This window comes from Nelusetta ayraudi, unplaced genomic scaffold (genome assembly GCF_046127955.1).
Source record: "Nelusetta ayraudi isolate G7.1 ecotype Tasmania unplaced genomic scaffold, CSIRO-AGI_Nayr_v1 ptg000021l, whole genome shotgun sequence".
Taxonomy (NCBI): domain Eukaryota; kingdom Metazoa; phylum Chordata; class Actinopteri; order Tetraodontiformes; family Monacanthidae; genus Nelusetta; species Nelusetta ayraudi.
In genome coordinates this window covers 4,811,326-4,824,805 of record NW_027466071.1, presented here as the reverse complement: position 1 = coordinate 4,824,805, position 13,480 = coordinate 4,811,326, and the positions used below count along the sequence as shown (strand labels likewise).

The window sequence follows — 13,480 nt, the reverse complement described above, 5'->3', positions numbered from 1 at the left end:
TTTATTTTTGGTGGACAGTACATTAAATAAATAAATGGATAATGCAACAGAACTGTGCACCTAATTACTAGTACCTCTATTCCAGGCATGGCCAAACTATGGCCCGGGCGCCATGTGTGGCCCGTTAAGCTTTTTAATCCTGGCTGGTGAACTTGAAGACAGGATATTAATGGTCAGTAAATAATAAAACAGATGTATTTCAGAGTTATTTCAATAAAGAGCTAAATACCACCAAGCTACATGACATGTTTTCTCCATAATATCCCATGATAGATTGTTTCCTCCTATGAGGTGGCTCACCAAAACACTCTATCCATCTGCTGCTGCTCCGCTACCCCCTTATGGCACACTGTAGAACCCACTGTGACCCCACCTGTCAAAAAGTTTGCCCACCTCCTGTTCGGTTCTGTTCTGCTCTATTTGTTTTGCCCTGCAGCAGCTTCAACAGGCTGCAATTCTATGAATTAGATATAATTGTAGCCATAGGATATTATTCTAATAATACATATAGCAGATATATAGTATTGATATCGAAATATATGTAGACATATCCACAGTATTAATTATTAATCTATATCTAATATCAATATCTTTAATTAGATTGGTGTATCGTAAGCAGGAAGGAACCGAAGTGACGCAACGTGAATATGATGGTATGAGGCTAAAACAATAAATGAATGTCAAATAATAATAATAATAATAATAATAATAATAATAATAATAATAATAATAATAATAATAATAATTTTAAAAAAGCTTCTTCTTTTTTTTTCTTTCTTTTCTTTTCTTTTCTTTTCTTTTTTTTTTTTTTTTTTATCTTTGCGCTTCCGTCATCTTTACGTCACGTCCGAGATTAACATGTAAACTTCCGGGTTGAATGCAGTACGGTGGCCAGTCGAGTCCATATCCGGTACTGGTGACGCTACTGGTAGCTAATGGAAGTACGCTAGCGGTAAAACCAGTAAACCAAACGAATTATCACTCTTCCGACGCGATGGGTGAGTGTCGTGGACTTGTTTTTGTTTAGGTTGTCATGAGACCTTGATGAGTTTGGCTCCGTGGATTGACGGCCACCTCCGTAAAATAAACATCCTTCTAAAAAGTCCTTTAAAAGGCAAATACAGTGTCCGATATATTTACATTGAACCTGGTTTGGGGGCCGTCAAGTTTCGCCTGGATGAAAATACACATAAAATACATATTAAAGTACTCTTTTTATTGCTCTGTTTTACTTGTATTGGATCGATTGACTTCCCTCGTCCCCTTTAAGAGATGAATAACTATTTCGATCTCGCTGGAATCAGTCTCTATAATTGCAGCGTTTCATTCTCTTCCGGTAGAATGCAGTAACTAATACGGGGTTTTAAGCAAGAGATGGACTTGAATGTCATGTTTGCAGCTGTGGCCATGAGCTCGACGTGTCCAGGCCTGTACTGCGGCAGGGTGATGGTCAACGGATCAGCTGATGGAGAATGTGGCGTAAGTAGAGAAGAAGGAACAGATCGGTGAATGGCTGATTGATGTGATTGATTAATGGCAGACTGCTGCTGGACGGCAGATTATAATGGAAGATGCGTCACCAGGCAATTTTGCGTTGTAATTGAATTGTTCAGCCCTGTGGGTGTTGTAAAGTGTGGATAATACCTGATAAACAGCAAACAATATTACTATCTATCAGGTATCAGTGCCGATACCAGTGTTGACTACGATACCACGCCACCGATACCAGTTGTTTATGTATGCACATGACAATTTAGTTCAATGTGTGTTTGCACTGCAGTGAAATGGAAAATCAATGTAATTCTATTATGCAACGGCCTTGTCAAGCGCTCAGTATCGGCATCGGCGAGTACGGTGAAGTGCAGGTACTGGTCCTCCTCTGGGGTCTCTACTAACCTGACTGTGTGGTCCGGCCAGGTGTGTCCTCGTGGAGAGAGAAGCAACCTTCAGAAAGTGTGTGAGCGCTGCACCGAGTCGCCCGAGCTGTACGACTGGCTGTACCTGGGCTTCATGGCCATGCTGCCACTGGTGCTGCACTGGTTCTTCATCGAGTGGTACTCTGGCAAGAAGAGGTGGGTGCTGCTGGTGGTGATGATAATGATGATGATGATGATGATGATGATCCTAACAGTCCTTGTTGGAGCCAAAATAGTTATTTTCTTTCCTTATTTCTGATTTATTGGTACTGTGGCTTAATGTGTTAATTATGGACACAAAAGTAATTGTTTTATTTATTTAGTATTTTCTTAGTATTGGTTGCGCTAAGGACCACGCCCCCACATCACCATAGGCAGGTGACTGCAGCACCTGCACTATATTAGGGTGGTTAACGGGGCCGGCAGGTCTCTTGAGTTGAATGCAGCCAAACAGTTTTAGACCGCTTTTCAAGCACTTTTTGGATTTCTCATTTTTTGACGATTGTTGGATTACTTTGTCGATCTGTGAGTTTGCAAGCAACCTGTGCCGCATTGTCCGCTGTCGCGGTAAGACCGTTTTTGTTTTTTGTTTTTGGATTGCAAATAAACAATCTGAACAGCGGATCGCCGCATCCTCCAGAATTTTTGTTTATCACAAGCACGCTTGGGCGCGTCGAACTGAAACTCAACAATTCACCAAGAGCAAAGCCCGACATTTCACAGGGAAATAGTCGCGCTTTTATTGTCTAAAACTGGCGCATGACGATCGTTCGAACGCTGTTGTGCAAACAAATGGAACGCACGCAGCGTCAATGAACATTAATCTGTCACGCCCACTCAATGAAGCGTCATTCATTGGGAATGTCGCACTCGCACATCCGAAGGATTGAAGTCTGTAAATGTAACGCCAAAGTTGAATATAAGCAATGGATGAAAACGTCACGTCTAACATTGATCCTGTTGTTCAGCGACAAGATGGTGATGCTGAAAAGCAAAATGTCGCAATGGAAAATGTGACGGGCCCTGTAAAGGAAAAAAGGGTTATCAAACTAACTGCCAAGGGTTGGGAGATGTTTTTATTCAACACCCAAAAAACAAGAAACTTGAAGTGCAAACAGGCAAAAAAAACAATGGAAATAATGAAAGAGCTCATGCAATCAAATGAAAATGCTAATAAAGTAAAAGGCCATTTGCATGAACTGAACAGACTTTGTGACGAAGCAAATGCATGTCAGAATTCACTTGAAGGTTTGCTACCTGACAATGAATATGCTAAACAAGTGCAGTGGCTTAAATATAAGATTGCTGAATTGAGTGCTTTTGGACAGGATGTGCAACTATGGTTGTGTGAAGTCAAACAGTCAAGTATTGGAGATGGACAGCAGATGACTTCATTCACTATGGTGGATAACGACAAGCAACCAGGTGATGTAAACTGTGATGACATTGGACCAGATGACAGCGTTTCTAATGCCCCAAAATCAAAGGCTACGTCATGGTCAGGTTCATCCGGAACATCATCGCATATTCGTATTTGTGCCGAAAGAGCAGCCATCATGGAGAGAGTTGCGGCCTTGGATAAAAAACACGAGCTTGAAGCGCAACAGGAGCTATTGAAGAGGAGACAGGAACAATTGGAGCTGGAAACTGAACTCGCCGCAGCAAATGCAAAAATCAGTGTGTTGGAGTCTATGCAAGCCAGAGACAGCTCCAAAAAATCTCTTCAATCTGATGGAATGAGCTCGTACGACAGAAAGGGCGCTGCTCAAAATCCACACGAGGAAGTTTCCACTGAAAAGGTACAACATCCACAAGTGGTGAGACCAAAAACTAGAGAAACCTCTGTCAAAGGTTATGACCTGCCGCACACAGTGGAACAAAGCATGCAAACTCACGTGAGCGCTCAGCAGCATGACCACAAATCAACCACCATGCAGAGGTTCAACTCTGCACCAAGGCAAGAGCATACCAGCGTTGACAAGTTAGCGGAAATAATGGAAAAGCAAAACAAAATTACAGAAGCTCTGGTAAAGCAGCACAATATGTCATCATTACCTTCACTTTCCATACCAGTTTTCAAAGGCGAACCATTGGACTATCTGTTTTTCATCAGAGCGTTTGAATATGGAATTGAGAAGAGAACGGACAACAGCAGGGACAGACTTCACTTGTTGGAGCAGTTTACAGCCGGCCAGCCACAGGAGCTTGTGCGCAGCTGCCAGTATATGCCAGCAGACAGAGGATATCTGGAGGCAAAAAGACTGCTGAAAAAACATTTTGGAGATGACTACACAATTGCCACAGCTTACCTGGATAAGGCAATCTGTTGGCCATCTATAAAAGTGGAGGATGCTGAATCTTTGAAGAGCTTCTCATTGTTTTTAAACAGCTGCCTCAACGCAATGAACACAGTGGATTATCTGGAGGAACTGGATCATCCAACGAATATGAAAGCCATCATTTCCAAGCTTCCTTATAAATTGAAAGAAAAATGGAGGTTCAAAGCTTGTGACCTGCAAGAGCAGAGTGGAAGAAGAGCCAGGTTTGCAGATTTGGTGAATTTTGTGGATAATCAAGCTAAAGTCTTATCCCACCCAGTATTCGGCAGCTTAAAAGACGTTGCACCAATTTTAAAAGGAAACTTCCAGGTACCACAGCTGCCAAAAGGCAGCATGGTGAGAAGGAGCAAGAGTGGTTTAGTTACCAGCGTGTCCCCATTGACAAGACCAGCAGGGGGCAGTGTTTCCCATGTCCAATCTATTAAAGATAATGGAAAGCCTTGTTTATTTTGCAGTGGCGCTCATACGCTTGATACCTGCTCTCAATTTAACAGGAAAGCTCACAATGAAAAACTGGATTTTTTGAAAAGGAAAGGAGTGTGCTTTGGATGTTTGGAGTCAGGGCACATGAGCAAAGGATGCTCACAAAGGCTGACATGTCAAGTTTGTTCTCTCAAGCACCCTACTGTTTTGCACATCACCAATAAAGGAGGAGCCAAAACTTATAAAGACCAAGAAAAGTCTATCACAAGTGGTCTAGTTGAAGTTGACAAAGAAACTGGATCAAGTGATAACAACACTGGAGAAGTGGAACCGGTCTTAGCTATAGTGCCTGTAAAGGTAAGAAACAAGAAAAACAACAAAACAGTCACCACATATGCCTTTTTAGATCCAGGCAGCACTGATTGTTTTTGCAGCAAGGCACTTCTCCAGCAGCTTCAACTCACTGGAAGGACCACAGATATACTTTTACGAACAATGGTTCAAGTTCAAGTTGTCAAGACAGCATCTGTATGTGATCTAGAGATGTGCAGTGTCGACAGTAACGATTACTTTGATCTTCCGACTACATACATGCAAGATGAAATCCCTGTTAAGAAGGAAAATATTCCCACGCATGAGGATCTGAAGCAATGGCCATATCTAAAGGAGGTAAAACTCAATCCAATCAATTCTGATATCGGCTTGCTTATCGGCAGCAACGTTCCAATGGCACTGGAACCTTGGAAGGTAATTAACAGCAGGCAAAATGGACCTTATGCCATTAAGACAGCCTTAGGATGGACTGTAAATGGTCCCTTTCGAAAAACAAGTGTCTCCAAAAATGGTAAACGGGTTGTCATGGCTCACAGGATCTCTGTTGTCAAGCTGGAGAACTTGATACGACAGCAAATCAAGCAAGACTTCCCGGAGCGTGAGAAAGAAGAGCGTCTTGAAATGTCGCAGGAGGATAAATTGTTCATGGAAAGTGTTTCTGCATCCATCAAAATGGTAGATGGACATTACAGCATTGCTTTGCCATTAAAGAAAAAGGACACACAATTTCCAAACAATCGTTGTGTAGCTGAAACAGTGGACTCTGTCAATGAAGAACGCATCAAAAAACTGGAGGAACAAGTTTACCAGCTCATCAAGTTGACCCCTGCTGATAAAACAACCAGTAGCTCCTCTGCTGTCGTGACACAACAAATCTTCAAGAGGGACACGGATCACACGTCAGAGAGCGAGTGTGACAGTGGGAAGGAAAACCGGAGGCGGTCCAGGATCCCCAGACATCGCAACAGCCTTACGAAGAAGGGGCCTGCCAAGGAGATCAGAAGCAGGAAATCAGACAGTGATCCACAGTGTCGCATCGAGACGAGTTCAGAGGCCACAGTGAGAACCCGGAAAAAAGTAAACATTGCACGCGGCGCGAAAGCAGTCGAGCCAGTGAGAAAGTTCCTGCAAAGAGCCATTGGAGCCTCTGTTGACGTGACAAGTAAACCCAAAGATGAGGCAGAAACCTACAGGACTATCTTGGAAGAGCGTGACCAGGAGCGAGAGCGACGCTGGAAGGCAGAGCAGGCCGTTAGGAAGCTCACAGATGAACTCAAGTGCTGGCAGACCAAGGCCGGCGAAGAAAAAGATCTTCAGAGTTTGGCCCTTCACACCACTGACAGATTGAAAGAACTGTTGCTGAGGGAGCGGTCAGGGCGCTGTGAACTGAAAAATCGTGTTGAGGAGCTGGAGGCGAGGTGTCGATCCCTCACCCAGCAGGTGGAGCAAGCCTGCACCAGCGAAGAGCAACACAAGGCTGCATTGCACAGGCTGGAGGAAAACATCTCCCAGGGGGAGTCACTGAGGGCGCAACAGCAAGCCGAGGAGGAGAAGCGACAGCGGGAGCTGGGGAACAAAGCAGCAGTTCTGAGGAGAGAGCTGGACATCCAGAGAGCAGCGGTGCGCCAGCAGAAAGACAAACTTCAAAAGCTGCACGAGCTCTTGGTTTCCAGGGAACAGGAGCACAGGAAACAACTGGACTTGCGGCTGCAGCCTGATGGGTCAGATTTCCGCCAAGCAGTTGCCAAAGAAGTTGCATTCATGGAGCAGAAACACGGCCAAAGGGAGTCTGAGCTGCAGGAGAAACTGGCAGAGGGCAAGAAACAGTACGCTGCCCTGGAGGACGAGTTCCGCATGGCGCTCACCATTGAGGCTGCTCGCTTCTCTGAGGTCAAAGACGTTTGTGACCAGATGACCAAGGAGCTTGTGGGTCACAAGGCGGCATTCACTCAGTTCCAGGAGAAGGAGAAGAAATCTTCCTCTCTGGTGCAGCAGCTGACAGCAATGGTCAAAGAACAGAACAGCCGCATCTCTCAGTTGAACAAAGCCAAAAATGACACTGTGACAGATCTGAAGAGCCGCTTCCGTTCCTTGGAAGAAGAATTGCAGCAGGACAGACGTGCGAGTCTGCAGCTGGAGCTGCTGAAGAAAGAGAAGGCACAACTGATGTCTCAGCTCACAGCCCACAAGTCTGTGATAGACGGCCTCAGGGCAGAGAGGAAGATCTGGGGCCAGGAACTCGCTCATCAAGGAGTGTCCTTGGCTCAGGATCGAGGACGTTTGGAAGCCAGGATAGAGGTGTTGGGTGCTGAGCTGGAGAGTCGGAAGAAGCAGAGTGAGAGGGACGGCAATGCCCTCAAAATTAAAGCCAAAATAGTCGATGACCAGACTGAATCCATCCGCAAACTTAAAGAGGCCTTGCAGGAGCGTGACGACCAGCTACGGAGGATGCGTGAAGAGGCAACGCAGGCCCAGAAGAGGTTCCAGCAGCAGCGGGAGGTGGCCCGCGCTCAGCAGGCAGAAGCCAGAGAGCAGTTGGAGCACTTGAGCCTCCACAAGGAGGAGCTCAAACAGCAGCTGGTGGACAAGGATGTCGAGTTGGAAGAGGCCAAAAGAGTTCACGGTGAGACAATCAAGAAGTGGCAGGAGAAGACAGACTTCTTGACTCAACTGGAGAGCCAGGTGAAGCGCATGAAGGAGAAGTTTGAAGCCAAGGAACTTGTGTTGCTGGAAGAAAGGAATAAAGCAACCGATGCACAAAGGGCTGCAGTAGCGAAGTTGCACAATACTGGACGACTGTTACAGCAAAAGGAGGTGGCGTCAAGTTCAGTACATGGCAGATGTAGTTCGAAGAAGATGGATAAAATAATATCTGCCAGAACTGCAACAAAGACAAAAATGGACAAGGAAGACACGAAACTTCAAAAAAGGAGACATCGTTTTAATTGTGGACGAAATGGCACCAAGAGGATCATGGCTTATGGGCCAAGTGACTCAACCCGTGCCTGATTCCAAGGGAGCCGTAAGACAAGTACAAGTTCGGACCAAGACCAGCACTCTTTGCCGGCCTATCACCAAACTCGTGCTTCTTCTGGAGGCATCAGACAGAGACTAACGCATATACATGCCAAACACACACTCACACCCGTCCCCGCACAAATTCACGCACACACACTTCCCTTTCCCACCACACACACCTACAAGCAGCACCTGAAGATTCACTCACACATATGCACACATCTTGGACTCATCAACTGTTGCAGATCTTCAAAAGAGACTGAAAAGTTTGCAATATTGTGAAAAAAAAAGAGAGAAAAAAGAAAAAAAAAGACGATAATATTGTACAAGATGTGAAAGAACTTTGGCTCCTCTGTTTTGTTTTGATAATTGACATTTGTTTCCTGCATGCCAATTAGGGGCCGGAATGTTGGAGCCAAAATAGTTATTTTCTTTCCTTATTTCTGATTTATTGGTACTGTGGCTTAATGTGTTAATTATGGACACAAAAGTAATTGTTTTATTTATTTAGTATTTTCTTAGTATTGGTTGCGCTAAGGACCACGCCCCCACATCACCATAGGCAGGTGACTGCAGCACCTGCACTATATTAGGGTGGTTAACGGGGCCGGCAGGTCTCTTGAGTTGAATGCAGCCAAACAGTTTTAGACCGCTTTTCAAGCACTTTTTGGATTTCTCATTTTTTGACGATTGTTGGATTACTTTGTCGATCTGTGAGTTTGCAAGCAACCTGTGCCGCATTGTCCGCTGTCGCGGTAAGACCGTTTTTGTTTTTTGTTTTTGGATTGCAAATAAACAATCTGAACAGCGGATCGCCGCATCCTCCAGAATTTTTGTTTATCACAAGCACGCTTGGGCGCGTCGAACTGAAACTCAACAATTCACCAAGAGCAAAGCCCGACATTTCACAGGGAAATAGTCGCGCTTTTAGTCCTGATGATGATAATAAGAACTGCTGTCAATGTCCCCTGTGTATGTGTGTGTGTGTGTGTGCAGCTCCAGTGCTCTGCTGCAGCACCTGACGGCGCTGCTGGAGTGCGGAGTGTCGGCCGTGGTCACTCTGCTGCTCACCGAGCCGCTGGGAGTTCTGGGAATCCGCTCGTGCCGGGTCCAGATGCTGTCCGACTGGTACACCATGCTGTACAACCCCAGCCCGGACTACATCAACACCTTGCACTGCACCCAGGAGGCCGTCTACCCACTGTGAGGGCACCACTGCACACTGCAACACACACACACACACACACACACACACACACACACACACACACACACACACACACACAGCAACACACCTGCAGTGTTATCTGTCTGTCTGTCCATCTATCGCAGTGTTGTTTAAAACTCAGCAGATATTAGATAGAATTGTTTTTAATTCAATTCAATTCAAGCATCCCAAGTTTATTTTTGTGTTTGATTCATTTTGCTTCCTTAAATTTTGTCTTTCTTCATTATTTCATGTGAAGGAATCGTTTATTGGCAGTTAGGAAGCCTTTGTCAAAAGTGCATATTCAAAATAAAATGATGATATATTTTTTACCTAATACTGATTTAGTTTGATTTTAATTTGATGATGATGTGATGAAGTTCATTATGATCATGATTTGTGTTTTGGTGTCCCCCTCCAGCTACACCATTGTGCTCATCTACTACGCCTTCTGCCTGGTGCTGATGATGCTGCTGCGCCCCCTGCTGGTGAAGAAGATAGCGTGCGGTCTGGGCAAGTCAGAGCGCTTCAGGAGTGTTTACGCGGCGCTCTACTTCTTCCCCATCCTGACGGTGCTGCAGGCGGTGGGAGGAGGTCTGCTCTGTGAGTGCAGCCCAGCATCACACTGAGACCACTGGGACCACTGGGACCACTGGGATCACTGGTCTTCATTCTGTCGTTTCAGATTACGCCTTTCCATACATCATACTGGTCCTGTCGCTGGTCACACTGGCTGTTTACATGTCGGCCTCAGAGATCCAGGTAACAACACAAACACACAACCATATACATATATATGTGTGCATATGTATTTATATATGTATATATTCTCACATCATGTGAGAACATGATGAGATCATTAATATTTCAGGCAGATTAACTGTATTACATGTTTACAGACTCCAGAATGTAGAGCTTATCAGTGAGCTGCAGGGAAAAATACATATTATACATATATGTATTACATATATATAGATATATATGTGCAGGTACTACTCAGAAAATTAGAACATGCTGAAAAAGGTTGTAGTATTTCTGCAATTCAACTTAAAAGGTGAATGTGACATATTATATAAAGGAATAATATGCAAATCAATATATTTCAATTTTTTATTTCTTTGGATTTTGCTGATCAGGCAGCTTAAAAAAAAACAAACTCAAATTTTATAATAATTTTCTTGAGTTTGAGTGTTTGTGGTTTTAATAAGCTGAAAATCTTAATCAGCAAAGTTACAACAAGGAACTGCTTGAGATGTCAATAAAAGCGCAACTATTTCACAATGAAATTTCGGGCTTTGCTCTTGGTGAATCTTTTGAGTTTTCAGTTCGACGCGCCCAAGCGTGGTTGTGCAAAACAAAAACTCTGGAGGATGCGGCGATCCAATGCTCCGTTTGTTTATTTGCACTCAAAAAACAAAAAACAAAAACAGTCTTACCGCGACAGTGGACAACGCGGCACAGGCTACTTCCAACTCACTGATCGTTAAAGTAATCCAACAATAGTCAAAAATCAGAAATCCAATAAAAATGCTTGACAGCGGTCTGAAACTGTTCGGCTGCGTTCGACTCAAGAGCCCTGCCGGCCCCGTTAACCACCCTGATATAGTGCAGGTGCTGCAGTCACCTGCCTACGGTGATGTGGGGGCGTGGCCCTTAGCGCAGCCGATGCTAAGAAAATACTAAATAAATAAAACAATTACTGTTGAGTCCATAATTAACACATTAAGCCAAAGTACCAATAAATCAGAAATAAGGAAAGAAATAAATAGAAAATAAATATTTTGGCTCCAACAGTCAATTTGCGTGGAATGGCTCAATAAAATGTGTTGCTTTCATCTTTTGTGTTAAATCGCCAAAATAAAACAAATTTTACTGATATTCTAGTTTTTCGGGTAGTACCTGTATGTATATATATATATATATATATATATATACATATATATAACATGTATAATAAGCACTTTTGCTATAAGTATATAATATTTTTTTCCTGCAGTTCACGCTACATACATGTCCTCCACATTCCTAAGTGTGTGCAGATGTCACATAATGAAGTGAATCTGCTGTTTCCATCATGTTGATGTTGACTGATGATGTTCTCGGCGTCAGTGGTCCTCATGCTGCTGCTCAGAAGATCTTTCAATATGAAGAACACAGTCCCGTGAAACGACAGCCCGCTCATCGTTTGCCACCTTCTCACAAACAACACGGTGCACCAGAGAACAAACTCCTGCATGTGGTAGTTGCTCACCACTCTGTCGTCCCTCCGCAGTCTTTCAAGAACCTGGTGGCCAAGAAGAAGCGTCTGGTGGTTCTCCTCAGCCACTGGCTGCTGCACGCCTACGGCATCGTGTCCATCTCTCGGCTGGACAAGCTGGAGCAGGACCTGCCGCTGCTGGCGCTGGTGCCGGGCCCCGCCCTCTTCTACATGGCCACGGCCAAGTTCACCGAGCCCAGCCGCATCCTGGCCGAGGGCGGCAGCGGACACTGACGCTCGCTCGCCGAGTGCTTTTAATCTTCTGCAAACAGCTCAGCTGTCAGTGGAGATCAGCACACTGTGTCCTGCAACAGTCTTGGTGGTCCTCGTCAGCTGATGCTGGAGTCTGGAGCTCCTCACCGCCACCAAACAAAGCCAACAAGGAGCTTCAAGTCGCTTGTGTTTTGCTTTTCAAAGTCCAGAGTTGTTTAGAGATTCAGATCACGTCCAGTTCTTCTTCTTCTTCTTCTTCTTCTTCTTCTTCTTCTTCCTCTTCTTCTTCTTCTTCTTCTCATCACCTCATTTTGACCCCTTCACGTCCTCCCAAAATCAGCTAAATTCGGCATACGGATCAGAACCGGCAACAAAATTGAATCTATTAAAAAAAACAAAAAAACAACAACAGTACACATCTGCCCAATAGCGCCCCCTACAAACTTTTAAGTCCCCCCTAGTGCCCATCTGTGAAGGTCGTAGAGACACGGGACCAAAAACCCAAATCTTCCTTCCTTCCTTCCTTCCTTCCTTCCTTGCTTCCTTGCTTCCTTGCTTCCTTCCTTCCTCTCTTATTCTTTTTGTTTCAATAACTCAGCCTCACTGCTCTCCAAACCCTGCAGGCTTGGATTGCTGACTGTCCGTGTAAATATGACAAATCCTGTCCACGCTCCAGCTGCTGAGATCTCCCTGGGACTTCACCTCGGTCACTTGAAGACCATCTCAGTTCAGCCAATCAGGGGGTCGAACATGTCTCATGCACAGTGACACGCTGGCTGTTAGGATCCATGAGCTGTCGGAATAAAAGGAGAAGAATGCATCAGCGCTACCGTTGCTAATATAAACTCTCAGTCTTGTAACTCTGCCAGGCTGTAAATAGAAACGTTGAGTCGTATTTATTACCTGAAAACCAGCTGGAATTTCACATTCTGGCCTCACTCCCTGTGTGTGTGTGTGTGTGTGTGTGTGTGTGTGTGTGTGTGTGTGTGTGTGTGTGTGTGTGTGTGTGTGTGTGTGTGTGTGTGTGTGTGTGTGTGTGTGTGTGTGTGTGTGTGTGTGTGTGTTGGTCACGTGTCAAGCCAGAGTGTGAAGGTACCATCAGCTGTGCCTGTTAATGCAGCACCACTGTGGTAGACTTGTGTGGAAACGCCTGACAACTATAAATTATTAAAATGCCTTCAAGTCATTTTAATGTACAAACATTGTTGGACACTTTTTCCACTTCACTTCATTTGTCTTTCTTTTTCTAGTTTTTTTTTTTCTGATCTGTAATGAATTTAAGGATTTTTTTTTTGTACTCTTGCAATTCATTTGTTTAAATTGTGTATGTTTGGAACATGATGTGTGTGTGTGTGTGTGTGTGTGTGTGTGTAGACTGCCTGATTTGCCACATTAGTTTTCCTCTGTAACACAATAAAGAGTCTACCGTAAAAGCGTTTTGTCGTAAAATGACAGAGACGTTAGCGCTATTTCCAACCAGCAACCCCCCCATATATTAATATACAAGGCCAGTCACATTCATGCCGATGCATACTGGCTACTCACGTCTCACCACTAGGTGTCTCCAAATCCGCAGTATTCTAACGCTCACTCGTCGCGCGCCAAAGATCACTGACGGACATTCAAACGTCTCAACAAGTTGCCATTTTATTCATAGAAACAACAACGCCTCGCACTTTTCATATTTTCTGGCGAGCATAAAATCTTGAAATAAAACTTTATTTAAAAATAATTTACGAGATTTTGCAGTCACTTGAAGCTGTTATGAAAGGAG

The 13,480-nt window shown here is 44.4% G+C and overlaps 2 protein-coding genes across 3 annotated transcripts; both read left to right on the top strand.

Moving 5' to 3' along the window:
• Nucleotides 1–869: 869 nt before the first annotated feature.
• On the top strand, nucleotides 870–12,765 carry jkamp (jnk1/mapk8 associated membrane protein). Of its 2 annotated transcripts, none has more exons than XM_076027765.1 (7): nucleotides 870–998; nucleotides 1,400–1,479; nucleotides 1,918–2,072; nucleotides 9,026–9,232; nucleotides 9,658–9,839; nucleotides 9,922–9,998; nucleotides 11,509–12,765. In XM_076027765.1, the coding sequence occupies exons 1-7, from the start codon at nucleotides 878–880 to the stop codon at nucleotides 11,725–11,727; spliced, it is 1,041 nt and encodes a 346-aa protein (XP_075883880.1). In that variant the 5' UTR covers nucleotides 870–877; the 3' UTR covers nucleotides 11,728–12,765. The 2 variants fall into 2 exon arrangements, with proteins under 2 accessions (XP_075883880.1, XP_075883881.1); XM_076027766.1 differs by having other exon boundaries at nucleotides 913–952.
• LOC142888928 (leucine-rich repeat and coiled-coil domain-containing protein 1-like) lies at nucleotides 4,379–8,126 on the top strand. Its single transcript, XM_076027435.1, has 2 exons — nucleotides 4,379–7,825; nucleotides 8,028–8,126. The coding sequence occupies exons 1-2, from the start codon at nucleotides 4,589–4,591 to the stop codon at nucleotides 8,124–8,126; spliced, it is 3,336 nt and encodes a 1,111-aa protein (XP_075883550.1). The 5' UTR covers nucleotides 4,379–4,588.
• Nucleotides 12,766–13,480: the final 715 nt, after the last annotated feature.